This window comes from Lemur catta, chromosome 2 (assembly GCF_020740605.2).
Source record: "Lemur catta isolate mLemCat1 chromosome 2, mLemCat1.pri, whole genome shotgun sequence".
Lineage (NCBI taxonomy): Eukaryota > Metazoa > Chordata > Mammalia > Primates > Lemuridae > Lemur > Lemur catta.
In genome coordinates, this window is record NC_059129.1 from 94,983,160 (window position 1) to 94,997,355 (window position 14,196).

The 14,196-nt window shown below is 35.7% G+C and overlaps 1 protein-coding gene across 4 annotated transcripts in view; it reads right to left on the reverse strand.

Annotated features, from left to right (window-relative positions):
- Positions 1-1,091: 1,091 nt before the first annotated feature.
- The window catches only part of ASCC3 (activating signal cointegrator 1 complex subunit 3), a 307,070-nt gene continuing 293,965 nt past the window's right edge, over positions 1,092-14,196 (reverse strand). For all 4 annotated transcript variants that reach the window (XM_045544081.1, XM_045544080.1, XM_045544082.1 and 1 more), the window contains 5 exons: positions 9,539-9,690; positions 7,721-7,868; positions 4,208-4,417; positions 1,988-2,163; positions 1,092-1,892 (listed from right to left, as the gene is read on the reverse strand). In XM_045544081.1, coding sequence (XP_045400037.1) covers positions 1,745-1,892; positions 1,988-2,163; positions 4,208-4,417; positions 7,721-7,868; positions 9,539-9,690 — 834 coding nt within the window. In that variant the 3' untranslated portion in view covers positions 1,092-1,744. The remainder of the gene's footprint in view (positions 1,893-1,987; positions 2,164-4,207; positions 4,418-7,720; positions 7,869-9,538; positions 9,691-14,196) is intronic.

A 14,196-nucleotide genomic window follows, 5' to 3' on the forward strand; every position in this document is an offset into this window, starting at 1 on the left:
TTTATCACACTCTTTCTTCCCCAGAAAACAAAGCGTCCCTCAGAGATTTTAGAATACATTCTCTCAATAATCAGGATTTAGAAAAAATTTAAATACTGGTAACATTCTTGGCCACTAAAAGTTATGATAAGTTAATGACTTACAGATCTGAAAATAGTAGCACTCATCTGATTATGTTGGCATATGTCCTGTTTACGAGACATATCTGACACTAAAATTTTTGTTGAGTAATGAGTGTGGATAAAGTCATAGACACATAGCATCGGTCACTCATTGGAGTAAGATTAACTTTTCTATCCAACTGCACCTTGCCTTACTAGTGTCCTCTGTGGCTTATTCTGCACTAAATAATTTTAAAATTATTTTAATTTGTCAGATTATTGTTCTTCTCTCTGATGGCTATAACAATTTTTTTCTTGTTGCTCCTATGTCCTGTGTCACATGTCCGGTGAAGCAGACCCCTCAACTCCCAACATGGCTGCTCTCTAATGCACAGAGCTGATGCTGATAAAGAAACATGAAGACAGTGCAATTGCTTCTCCTCAGGTTCCTGTACAGACTGGTGGTTGTTGTGAATATATGATCTTCATTTTCTCTTAATTCCATCCAAACAGTGGTTAAGGTATGAATTTCAGTTAGGAAATAAACTTTGCCAAAGGAAAAACTAAGAACTCTTTATATGAAGTAAATTTCCGAGACTACTGTCCTTGAGGCACCTCACACCCACTATACTTGATAGAACTTCATTCTGCTAGAAGGTATATTATATGGACATTGAATTCTGACAAATTTTTAGTTTGAAAAAGTATTTTTAAGATGGAATTTGTTTGGAGATAGAGAAATTTCCTTCATCACAGGTGAAAACCACCTGTAGGCGTCAAAGATTGTCTCAGAGCTGTCCTGGAGAGCATAAGGACAAAGGATTGCACTACGTGGTCTGTACTTGTTACGACATGATTAGATTGTACTTCTCTCCTTGTGTAAATAAATATATCAGAAAGAGAATGAAAGTAAAGTCTTGAAGCAGAAGAGAAAGCAAAGAGCAAGAGAGGATATAAAGGGAAGGAAGCAGGACAAAAAATTGAGTCAACTTGTCTTGAAGTGGCACTCTATATATTTATACCAGTTTACAGTACCTACATTTTCTACGATCAATATATTCTGTTTTCTTTGCTATCATCATTAGGCTCCATAATATAATTTTACATCATATATTATTAACATTATGACCATAAGAAATTCTTGAAACTACTTTGACATGTGATCAAAGTACAAATTTTGCTAACAAGACACATTGTGTATTCCTTTACAGATTTATACTACATATTTTATGCTGCAGCTAAAAATCTGTTAGAACAAACCCTAACACTGCATTGCCTCGATGTAGTTTTCCTTTAAAAAAAGAAGTCAATATTCATGTAAACAGATATTGTGAGATGTGAAATTTGATAACTCCTAAATATCATCTCAAATATACACAAATTTAAAGATTATCCTACATGCTTATTCATTTTTCATATCAAGAAATCCATTAAAACAACATTATAAAAGGCAACATTTATTAAAAGGCCACTGCAGCTAACTTCATATTGCTGGAGTCAATACTGCAGCCACTGCCAACTTCCTGGATGTCCTGAGGTTAGAAGTTGATTCCGTCAAGGCAAACATCAAGTAATTTGACTGTCTACATGACTGAACAGCCAGGTTTCTTAACCACTTCTTTCAAAGGGTTGTTTGGGTCAGGTTACTTTATTGCCAGGTCAGTCAAGGCATCAGAGGTCTCTGTGTCGACCTGGGTAGAAATGTTCGCTTGCGTGACATTGAGATAAATGTCATACTGCTGGTCCAGGCCAAGGTAGCAGTCACTCATGAAATACAGTGTGTAGATATACCTAAAATATAAAAATAGAACAAAAATGTAAAACCACCTTTCTAATCACAGTCATATTTAATTCTTTCGGAACTTTGGTGGTGAGATTCAGCTTACCTGCCAGGTATTTCAGGGGTATAAAAAGAAAGAGAAGCAACATGCTGATTTCGAACATATCCTACTCTTTTCAGAGCAATAAGTTCTCTCTTATCCACTTCTCCTAATATCAAAAACCACCCTTCATCTTTTGATTTGGGAAATCGAGGGGTAACTGCACAGCTCTCTTGCTTTCCCTGTAAACCAGAAAAAAAAGAAAAAATATGAATAATGTTTAGACTTTCTATATCACTTAGTTGTGGTTAAAAGGCCATGTTGTCTTACTTGAAGGGCATAAATCTACACTGTTCAGCATATCTACCTGGGATGTTTTTAATTTGCTTCTATTATGGTTTGGTGTCTTTAATATGCTATTTATTACCTACTTTTCTTCAGCGTTCCCAGAGCACATTATACACACTACTTTGTGGCTGTAACTACCAGAATATTTGGCTCAGTTAGAATAAAAAGCTCTGGATTTTGACATCAAATTAGTAAATTCTCATGTCATTCCTACAATTAATACTAGTACACTACTTGCAGATGAGCAAATTGAGATATAACCATGTTAACTAAATCTTCCAAAGCCTTATTCACAAGGAACTCATACTTAGGAAAACAAACAAATAAAGCCAATCAAGGCTAGACTCTGGACCTTAAGATAATGAGCACTATGTCAAAGAAACACTTTTGCCCATTCAAGAATAACACTCACATAAAAAAGCACAAATTATAATATGGTAATATTAAAAAGTCCTTTCTCTTGAGAAATGGCAAATTTTAAGTCAAGCAATTTGTAAAGTATGTTAATCACCATAAATCAAGATTAGATATAAACATAATAGTACTTAAAGTCTTTATTTTAGATTGATTTTTATAAAATAAAGATTATTCTAGTGATTTCTTAAGAAAATGACTTTATGGCATAAAATATACTAATAATGACATGTACTAATAATGACATACTCTCAATCAGACTTCACTCAGTATTCTAGAGACAGATGTTTCACTTACGGCATTTTAAAAGAGGGGTCAGAGAATAATATATTTTTTTACAGCATTTAGAAACAAAAATTAGAGTTTTTCTAGCATGATTAAATCTAATTTTTAAGTAGAATATTAAGGTAAATAAATTTTAGTTTTTCCCCATGATTTTATCTTTACAATGATTATTTTTATGATTACGATTATTGCTTTATGAAATTACTACTATGTTTTTGTAAGTTGAGATACATTAAGCCATCTGAAAAATGCTCACAGTGAAGCCTCTGAAATGCCAGAGGCCAATCAGTTCATATTTATCCTGACTGGTTTTTAGAACTGGAAATCAAACGAGGTGGGACTTGAAAGCACAATACTGAAAGGACATCGTAACGGTAGAAAGTTACTGACCATTTTGTGTGTGAAAACAGAGGGGACAATACCAAGGAACTAAAGCCTCACCCCTGAGGGCTTATTCTAGATATAGGAATACCCTGAATCCACTGGGCTAAAAAAATATAAATTCTTTCTTATTTCAATTATTATGGTACTGAAAACCAATCTGCCCACATGCTGGGTACTAACATTCTTAGAGGACTAGCTAATTAATTCTGGTATCAGAAGCAACAGAAAAGAGCATAATAATACAAAATAAAAATACTGTACATTTTTGGCCTATATGAACATTGACAAAGCTCTCTCTTACGCATTATAGTGAAGGAAGCAGGCAGATTGGGCAACTGAGGCTCAGAAAAGCTAAGAGTCTTATTCAAATTCATACAGCTAAGTGATAAAGCTTCAGTCTCATCTATATCTAGCCCCGTGTGGCTCCTGTATACCAAAGTGCCTCTAAGGCAAAACTTCAATGTCCTTAATAATCATTTGGGGGCGTGGCGCAAGAGTATAGATTTTGAGATCCCTCCCCTTAGGGTCCTGATTCAGTCAGTGTGGAGTGGGGCCAGGGAATCTGCATTTTAAAAAAAGGCACTCCAGGAAATTGTGCTGGACTGTCTGTAGGCCATACTTTGAGAACAGTACTCTAGGCAATATATTCTTCATGTAAGGTGGATATTCTGGGGCTGAAAAATGGCACATGAGGAGAACTGATTAATTTCAAAGACTGACTCTTGCTGCTTAAGGCCAGTTGAGAAAGCAGGATTCATGAATGACACGGACACATTAGTCATATAAAAGATATGTGTGGCGGCGCATGCTGGTATTTGGTGTGAAATATTTGAGAATGGAAACCAAATACTATACCTTGTGGTACCCAAAGTGGACTCTCTGCAGGCTGACTTCAAGCACATACTCTTGATCAGCATGCAATTTGATCCATTTGTTGTCATCTCGCTTGTCTGCAGTTAGAGTTGAGACAGAGAGTTCATTATGTCCTTCAACTAAGTCATCCCACGAGCCTTTAACACTTATGCCAACATTTATCATTGGCAAGCGAGATAAGAAATTCCATGCCTAAAAAAAAAGAAAGGAAAAATAATAAAGGAATAGTTAACATGAAATACAGTGATCAACTAAGATATAATAGCATGTTTTTAGAAAAATCAACATTTTACTTTGAGATTAATTCTGGATTCGATGCAGTTATAGGAAATAATATGAGAGATCCTGTGCACCATTTACTCGGTTTCCTGCAATGGTAGCATTTTTCACAAATATAGTATGATGTTACAACCAGGACATTGACGTTGACATAATCCACTGATTTTGTTCAGATTTTCCTCATTTTTCTTATACTTGTATGTAAATGTATGCATGTGTGTATGTGTAGAAATAGTGTACTTTTAGTCATTTTAAAGTTCTTGTAAAAACCACTAAGAGAGTGTTTATTGTTATCTAAACTTGTGATCCCTTTATTATAAATCTCTCCTGATACTGAGTGGTTATTGACTATATAAAAAATCAGTGAGTTTAGAAATGTTTGTTGTTGAACTGGTTTGTTTTAGAGAAGCAACTATCCTAACATTTATGTGACTTCTAAGGTGGAGAGCATTACTTGGGGATATAAAGGCAACCAAAAAAATTTTATATGCATCTTTTAATGTCAGCATCATCCACTGACCATGTATTGTACAATTTTTTGTCCATATTCTAAATTTATTCCATTTATTCTGAAAGGAAAACATTTCTATATGGATAAGGAATCCTATAAATCTAGAGTTCCTTCTAGAAACAAATATGTATTTTTTGGCATTATTATATTGAGAATACCAATTAAAATGACAAATTAAAAGAGTATAAAATATTTTACCAATTTTGTTCTTGCTCTTTAAATTGAAAGATATTTGTGAGAAGTCAGTATTCAAATAGTAAGTGCTCACCAATGTTGAATGAATGAATAAATTCCTAGGTCCATGGAAAGGATTTAATAAAATAAACTTGAGGTCACCTTTTTCTGATATACTCAATTATGTGGCAATATCACTATCAGTTAAGAAAACTTCTTAATACATTGGCTGTTTTATCAGTTGTTATCTTCTCAGTTAGTTTTTAAAAGTACATTAGTACTTTAATTTTGGTTTTCTTTTTAGTCTTTTAATATATAGTATAGATTTCCTTATAGGCTTTGATTTCATTTGCTAAGATGTTAGTGCTGCTGAGTATACTTAATTGAAATGAAGTAGCCCTGATGAACCAAACTACCCCTTAGGAATTAAAAAAAAATGTAAATTCAATGCAAATTTTCAATTCAACTCCAATCCTATAACTTGTCTTATTAATCTGAAATTATGTCTGGAACTAGATTTTGAAATAGCCAAGCCACAGAAATGTACTTCAAATACAAATGATAGTCTATCTCCTGCTAGAACCAATAGTCACTGAGTATAGAAACTGTAACACCTGATTCATCTAAGACTGGCCAGCATGGAGAAGTAGTCAAGGGGACACTTAAATACACAATTTCTGTAAAACATTTATTAATAACTTTGTGAGACAACACAAGTAACAATATTTACCACACGAAGCAACACTTTATATGTTTCTTTACTTGCACCATTAAATTAGTTGCCAATATTTTCTGTTATTAGCAACTCATTGGGATTTTACTTTACAAAGCCCCCCAAAGTCATATCTGGCTTTCATATATATGTAATCTTTTTATAGGACTGAATATTATTATTTTTTACCTATAATGTGTACACATATTTATTAGGTATATGTGTATGTATGTATATATATTTATGTATATAAAGTATGAGCTATTTTTAAAGAAACTGCTAAGACATTTCAATACCAGCCAAACATATTTATCTGAGGATTAATCTTCATCTATTGAATCAGGCAAGAGCACTGCCATGCATACAATTATTTAATTAGCAGCCAAATCCTCTGCCAGTCAGCAGCCGTTCCAGGCATACTGATGGGGTAGAAGATGCAAATCTCACAGTCATACTGCTTTTTCTCATTACTACTGCAATTAGCACTTAAATTGATGCTTTAAACATACTAATTTCTGGAATAATTCAGGATTTGTATGTTACCTGGGATCGCCTCACTGCAGAGCCGACACCAGATTGCTCTGCAAATTGAAGCACTTTTGAGCCAAATAACCATCATCATATCAGACAGAGCCAATTTGCATTTGGTTTTAAAGATAACAGAATGGCAATTTATGCAAATAAATTAAGTAAGTTTACTTCTGAGTTCTCCCTGAACTAATTATAACAATGTTCTAATTTTTCATCACATCTAAAACTTGGCTTAGAATCAATGTATGTTATGTTAGAAATCTGTTGTTGCTAACAGGAGCCTTGTTTTGATTTAAATACATTGTTTTTATTCATAATTTTGATGGTAATTTAGTTAGAAAGGTAGGCATTTATTATGAATATTTAAATAGTTTTTTGTGCCAATTTTGGGTTCAACAGAAACTGAACAGTCAATCAGATGTTAATGCCTGTTATACTTTTTCCAAGTCTTGCTCAAAAATAAGTTCTACTTGGAAAAAAAAAGAACCATGGTTTAGAAGTTTCTTTAATACCTGCATTTGCAAGTCAATATGTTAATTATGTTATAAATCCTGAACGTTTACTTTGACATGTTTAGGGTAAAATTGCTTAATACTTAAAGGTCTAGATAGCCAAATATTTCTGGCATCATTCATTCATATTTTTGGCCTTCCCAAAGATTACAGATATGACCCATATTGTATTTCACAACACACATTTAGTTTTCTATGTAAGTTATATGGTTCACAAATGAGGAGTGTATTTGAAAGAATACTTTAGAACCTAGGAACCATAAATTAAAATAAAAGGGGGGAATAAACAAATAATTGAGGGAATTGTATGAAAATATACTCAACAAAGAAAAGAAAAACTACCCTGAAGAGAGGGAGTACAGGGCTCCCGGGCCATGTAGCCCAGTGACGGACAAGCTACACGTGGCCTTTCACAGCCAGCTCAATAGCATTATACTGAAACAACTTCTAATAGTGCCAATATTATTATTAATTACCATTACTGTCATTGTTTTTAGTATCATTTATTGAATTCTTATTCTATGTCAAGAACCATAAAAAGTAGTATACATAATATTTTGTTTAATCTTCATGAGACAGAGTAAGTCTTGTGAAGATTATATCATGAGAAAGATATAACGTTTTCATGTACACAACCATGGCTAGTATATGGCCCAGACTGAATTTAAACCCAGGTGAGCCTGGCTCCATAACCCATGCTCTAAGTTAGAAAATCCTTGGTACAACTTACCAAAGAGAGTAGGGAAGCCTTCAAAACACTTAAGAGATGGCCTTACCTGTTTTGTTTTTGTAGCATGTAGCTCATTTTCTACCATGGAGCTGAATACATGGTCTTTCCCTCCACAGGCATGGATTAGTTCAGGAAGGCACTCAATAGAAGTTCGACACCTAGCATGCGGGCCCTTTATAATGGGCTTCCATTTCCTAGGAAATAATATCAACACCAACCAAATAATTCTTTCACAGAACAAACAAGATTTTTTGACAATGGTGGTTTATTTAATTAGAGTAGTATTTAAAAAAAAATTTAGATATAACTTTTTAAAGGCCATTATGGTAAGTTTTAAAAATCAGCCAGGATTCTCTAAAATACCAACCGATTTTATGCTATCACTGCATAAAATGTGCACATTGCTTTTGAGCTCCATAAATACTTAGGGTTCACAGACACTGGGTGTCTTTCTATAGGAAGGCACTAACGTGAAGTAATGCTTCTGTTTGGATAAAGTACTGATCTGGGGCCCTGACATTTTTAATGGATACAGGCAATGTCTCTAATATAATGCTTGAATATAGATTTAAATTATAAATTGTTGGGAACATAAAATTAATAGCACATTTTGGAATCTTTGACATTTACAGTGTAAGTAGTACCAGATCCCAGAAACATAAGCCATCTAAATCTTATAGCAAGAAGAAAAATATAAATGAAATTATATTAATATAACACTCTTATGGGCAACAGAAAAACTGGATCAAATCTCCTGGGCCCCAAGAAGCTTCCATAACAGACCTGCGTGCTGTGTGGGGTGTGGGGTAGCACCTTAATGTTCCTTCTTTACTGCTGAAACTCTGCTCCCATAACTTTTAGTACCATATTGGAAGAATTTCTGAAACTGAGCTGCAGATACACATGAGGTATCAGCCTTTCTCCCCATACCACCTGCTGTTGGTGTGGCTCACTCTCAGATGTGTCTTTTAATTTCCAGGGACACCCCATGGTAGAGACTCAAGCACCATCGAAACAAGTGCCCTGGAACCCAGTACATTTGAATCAAATTGAGGAACGTTCTTCAGGGGACCCCACGTGTGCCTGAGGTTCCTGTTGGTGTCTGTGTCTAGATGCCTTAAATGACTGCTACTCCCTATCCAGCTGACAAGGGGTACAGGGTACGTGATGGCAAGCTTTAGCCAGACTATTTTGCTTGTCTATGTGACTGTGAACCAACATTTTGGCTACAAAGTATCTCTCAACTGGTGTGAAACACTGGTGTGAAAGAAACATTTTCATTTAAACACTGCCAACATTGCTTGTATAATATTATGTACTGTTCTTTTCCCTGTGAAAATATTTGCAGCCATGTACATGAGACTTATGGGTTAAATAGTTTGATGTTATATAAACTCTTCTTCTAAGTACAGGTTATAGCTTGAGCTCCTAGTATATATAACTACTCAGTTTTGGACATTTTACAGATGTACAATTTACTTTTGACAATTGATTTAAAATCCCTCAAATCTTATTAGTCATTTATTTTGCTTTAAATCACAAAGCACTTTACTAATGTCTTCTTAAATGAAGGCTGATATTGTAAAGGAATAAATGCAGTTCAAATAGAAATGTATCCAATACTGCAAATGGAAAACAATTTAGATAGGAGCAGGTTAAAATGAATTGTGGTTAGCTTGGGACTGATGATCAAATTCAAAGTAACAATGTTACATCACTAGGCCTTAACTCCCTCTGGGAAATAGGGGCATTTCACTATACATAATCAATATTCTAGGCATTATAGGAAGTTCCAGTGATCACACATATAAATTTTTTTTGGAAGTTAAAACAAAACAATTACATAAAAAATTAAAACAATTACCTGAAAAGGTGAAGATGGTGGTGTTCTATGTTTGGCACTGTAAGAAGAGAAGAGTCTTTTAACCACCGACCCTGGATCACCATTTGAACCAGATTGGTAATATTCAGGGCAGTCACCAGCCAGCCCTGGTTTGCAGCCACATCCAGCATTGCCTGAATAGGGAAAATGCACATATGACAAGAATATCATGGTACTGCCCTCTCCACCGGGATTCTGATGTTAGCTTTAACAAAAAACAGAGCAACCAGAGATTCCATCTCTAAATTACTATTCATCAAGATAGAAACCACAAAATAAACTACAATAGGATAAGAGGGAACAAACTGAACCTCCCATAGCATTTATTGTATGTTATTTTGTAACAAAGGGCCAAATACTAAGCTTTTATAGGGTAGCAAAGATAGCTAGATAATACTGATAGTAATAAAACAAAGATAAGTCAATGTAGTATATGAGAGAAAATACTTATATAATTCACTATATCAAGAATATTAGTGGCTGGCCGGGCGCGGTGGCTCACGCCTGTAATCCTAGCACTCTGAGAGGCCGAGGCAGGTGGATTGTTTGAGTTCGGGAGTTCACGACCAGCCTGAGCAAGAGCAAGACCCCATCTCTACTAAAAATAGAAAGAAATTATATGGACAGCTAAAAATATATATAGAAAAAATTGGCCGGGCATGGTGGCACATGCCTGTAGTCCCAGCTACTCGGGAGGCTAAGCCAGGAGGATTGCTTGAGCTCAGGAGCTTGAGGTTGCTGTGAGCTAGGCTGATGCCACGGCACTCTACCCCGGGGAACAGAGTGAGACTCTGCCTCAAAAAAAAAAAAAGAAAAAAAAAAAAGAACATTAGTGGCTGCATTTAAAGAGTAAATCTCAAGAAGTCTTTCAAATTTAAAATCAATCAATAATGGTAAGGAGATAGGTTTTCTTGCCAAAAAATTATTTTCCCCAAAGAGTAGGCTAAAGATAGAGCCCTGGTTTTCAATGACAGTAATACACCACACACTAGCAAAGGGGGCAACTGCCAGTGATACATGTGAGATGATGAGAAGCTATTCATATTAGTCTATACATTTAATCTAATGTTTTATGGACAAACAAAAGGCTGCATTTGCTTAAGGCAAAACTAAACAGTGAAATCTTATTTAAACAAAGGCAATGTTTACACAGGCAAAGCTATTTCAATTAAATTAGATTCTGGAGAATGCTGACTTAAAGACACATAATTTAATATCATGATCTTAGGCAGGTATTTTATACAGTTTTAGGACTATGCTCTCTTATTTTGGGAAATGAAGAGGTGAAGGTAAGAGAAATTAGATGTACCTAAAAAATGTTTAAAATGATACTTTAATAGTAAATATCTCATGGACAGTAAAATATTTATAAAATATTGCACAAAATCTATTAATGGATTTTGAGAAATAATTTTTAAGTACATTATATTAGAAAAGTTATTAATAATATGCCATACTACTTAGTACTATTGACCGAGACACATTTTCCTTTTAAGCTTTGAATTTCCTATTATATGTTTTCTAATTTATGAAAAATAAAATAGTTTAAAACACATCTGGCCAAACCAATCTATATCTTTTTAGATACATTACACGGAGACGGATCAAAGTTTCTGGATATTATGATCAATGTGATGAAATGGTCAAATTGGTCTTTAGCACCCATTAACTTGCTAGATATACATCATAAACACTGAATGTTGTTGGTATAATAGATATATTTGTATATGAACGTGTATACATGTATGAATGTACATGTTTATAAACCTAGGAAAATCCACTTATATTCTTCCTGCTACTTGCTTTTCACTCTGGCCACCTTCCCCTCTTATACTCTTAGTAGAGAAATACAAAAACTACTGATATTTCGCACATTTACCCTTGCTCTTAATGTTCTCTTTTCTTCTTCCCCTCTACCCCCAAAATACCATTCCTTCTACTTCGTCCATCTAGAAAATTCCTATTCATTCTTCAAGTTTAGCTCAAAGGCTACTTCTTACAGTGAAGCCTCCCTGACTCTGTTAGATGTACAGTCATATGCCACATAATGATGTTTTGGTCTACAATGAACTGCATATATGACAGTGGTCCCATGGGATTATAATACCATATTTTTACTGTAGCTTTTCTATGTTTAGATATGTTTAGATATACAAATACTCACAAATGTGTTACAATTGCCCACAGTATTCAGTACAGTAACCTGCTGTACAGGCTTATAGTCTAGGAGCAACAGGCAATACCACATAGTCTTGGTGGGTAGTAGGCTATACCATCTAGGTTGTGTAAGTATGGCGCTCATACGATGATGAAATCGCCTAACAACACATTTCTCAGAACATGTCCCCATTGTTAAGCCATGCCTGACTATACTTTTCCTATGCTTCTGCTGCTCTGGACACACCCCACCATCATCCTATTGTGTTTCTTTGTTTACACATCTGTCCTTTAAAGTACAGGCTCTTTGTCAGCGATAATCTGGAATTATTCTTTGTAACTCCAGCCTTACTACAGTGTACTCAAGAAATAGTTGTTTTGTTAAAGATTATAGGTAGAAATCTAATTATAATAACTATAACAACACTCTAAGTTATTGTACAACTACCAAGACAGTACAGTATAGGAGAAATAACTCAAACTTTTTTTTTTTTTTTTTTTTTTTTGAGACAGAGTCTCGCTTTGTTGCCCTAGCTAGAGTGAGTGCCGTGGCATCAGCCTAGCTCACAGCAACCTCAAACTCCTGGGCTTAAGCGATCCTACTGCCTCAGCCTCCCGGGTAGCTGGGACTACAGGCATGCACCACCATGCCTGGCTAATTTTTTCTCTCTATATATTTTAGTTGGCCAGATCATTTCTTTCTATTTTTAGTAGAGATGGGGTCTCGCTCTTGCTCAGGCTGGTCTTGAACTCCTGACCTCGAGCGATCCACCCGCCTCGGCCTCCCAGAGTGCTAGGATTACAGGCGTGAGCCACCGCGCCCGGCAACTCAAACTTTTGATGCTAAATAAACATACAGTAGTCTCTCCTTACCTGTGAGTAATATGTTCCAAGACCTTTATTTTACTTAATAGTGGCCCTAAAAGGACAAGAGTAGTGATGCTGACAATTCAGATATGCCCAAGAAAATCTATAAAGTACTTCTTTTAAGTGAAAAGGTGAAGGTTATTGACTTAAGGAAAAAAAAATCATATGCTGAGATTGCTAAGACTTATGATAAGAAGGAATCATGTGTCAGTAAAATTGTGAAGAATGAAAAAGACCTGTACAGCATGTTACTGTACTGAATACTGTAGGCAATTATAACACAATGGTAATTATCTGTGCTAGTTTTGCTGTTGTACCTCGAACTGTAAAAGTTCCAGCCACAGTGCTTGATATGTGCTTAGTTAAGATGGAGAAGGCATAAATTTGTGGGTGGAAGACATGAACAGAAATGTGTTCTGATTGATGGCAATTGGGTTTGGTACTATCTGTGGTTTCAGGCATCCACTGGAGGTCTTAGAATGTATCCCCTGTGGATAAGGAGAGACTACTATACAAGAAAGCCAGGGGACTAGGCCAAACACAGATCCTCAGGCCAAACTGGAGGATGTGGGCCTGGTTCTCAGTTTGAGTGGGCAAGCCCGTGTTACTGTTTAGAGGCCCATACCTGACAGAGGGAAAAGCCAAGGGATGGTCTATGTAAATGGGCTTGAGTGTCCTGGTATAGCTTGCACTGACACATCTGTATATGACTGAGCCTAGGATGGGCTCCCTGTGTCCTATTGCAGCTTTCCTGGCAGATAAGGACTAATAGGTATATGTTCCTCCTCAGAGCAGGAGGCTGGCTTTGGTAATAGCTGGAGACCATGGTAGAGTTTCCCAAGTCACCTCAAAGTTCTTTACAGAGATCTAATACTCAACAGCAACAGATTGTTTTAGTACACCATGAAGAAGTAACCCATGACATTCTTCAGCAGCTTAGCATTAACATTAGGTAAATATTTAATACCCCTTTATCTCTTATTCAATTTCTACTTGGCACACTACCTACTAGACAAAGCTAAGATGATTCTGAATGTAGGGGAAAAACGGATGGGGGCTGACCCTGTGCATGAGACTTTCTCCTGCTAAGTTGGAATCAATTTCCATTCATTTTTGATTCCACGTGCTTTGTCATCTCCAGCCATGGCAGAATGGAAATGTGATTTCTAGCACTGTATTTACTTTTAAAATTAAACTAAAACTAAACTCCTATCAAAATTAACAAAAACAGTGCAGCTGTCATTTACTGAAGAGAGGTGGACTCGAGAGGAAGTGATCAGTTTAGTTTTGAACACAATTTAACTGAGGTGCTACTATGAAGCCAGGGGAGAAGTTCAGGTGAAAATGGGCTCCCAAGGGAGAGTATGGGCTAGAACTGTAGACTAAGAAATCCTGGGCACAAAGTGGGCAGCCAAAGTAGAATGAGCAGCCTTGGTAGGAATAGCAGAGTGGGGATTACCTGCAGATGAGATCTGGAGAGGTGGGGGAGGGCAGCTAGGGTACTCTCAAGGGCACTGCTGAAATACTTGTGATTAGAATGGATGTTTGTTAAGCATCTACTATTTGTTAAACACTCTGCTAACCATTTTATGTAAGTTATTGAATTTAAACCCATT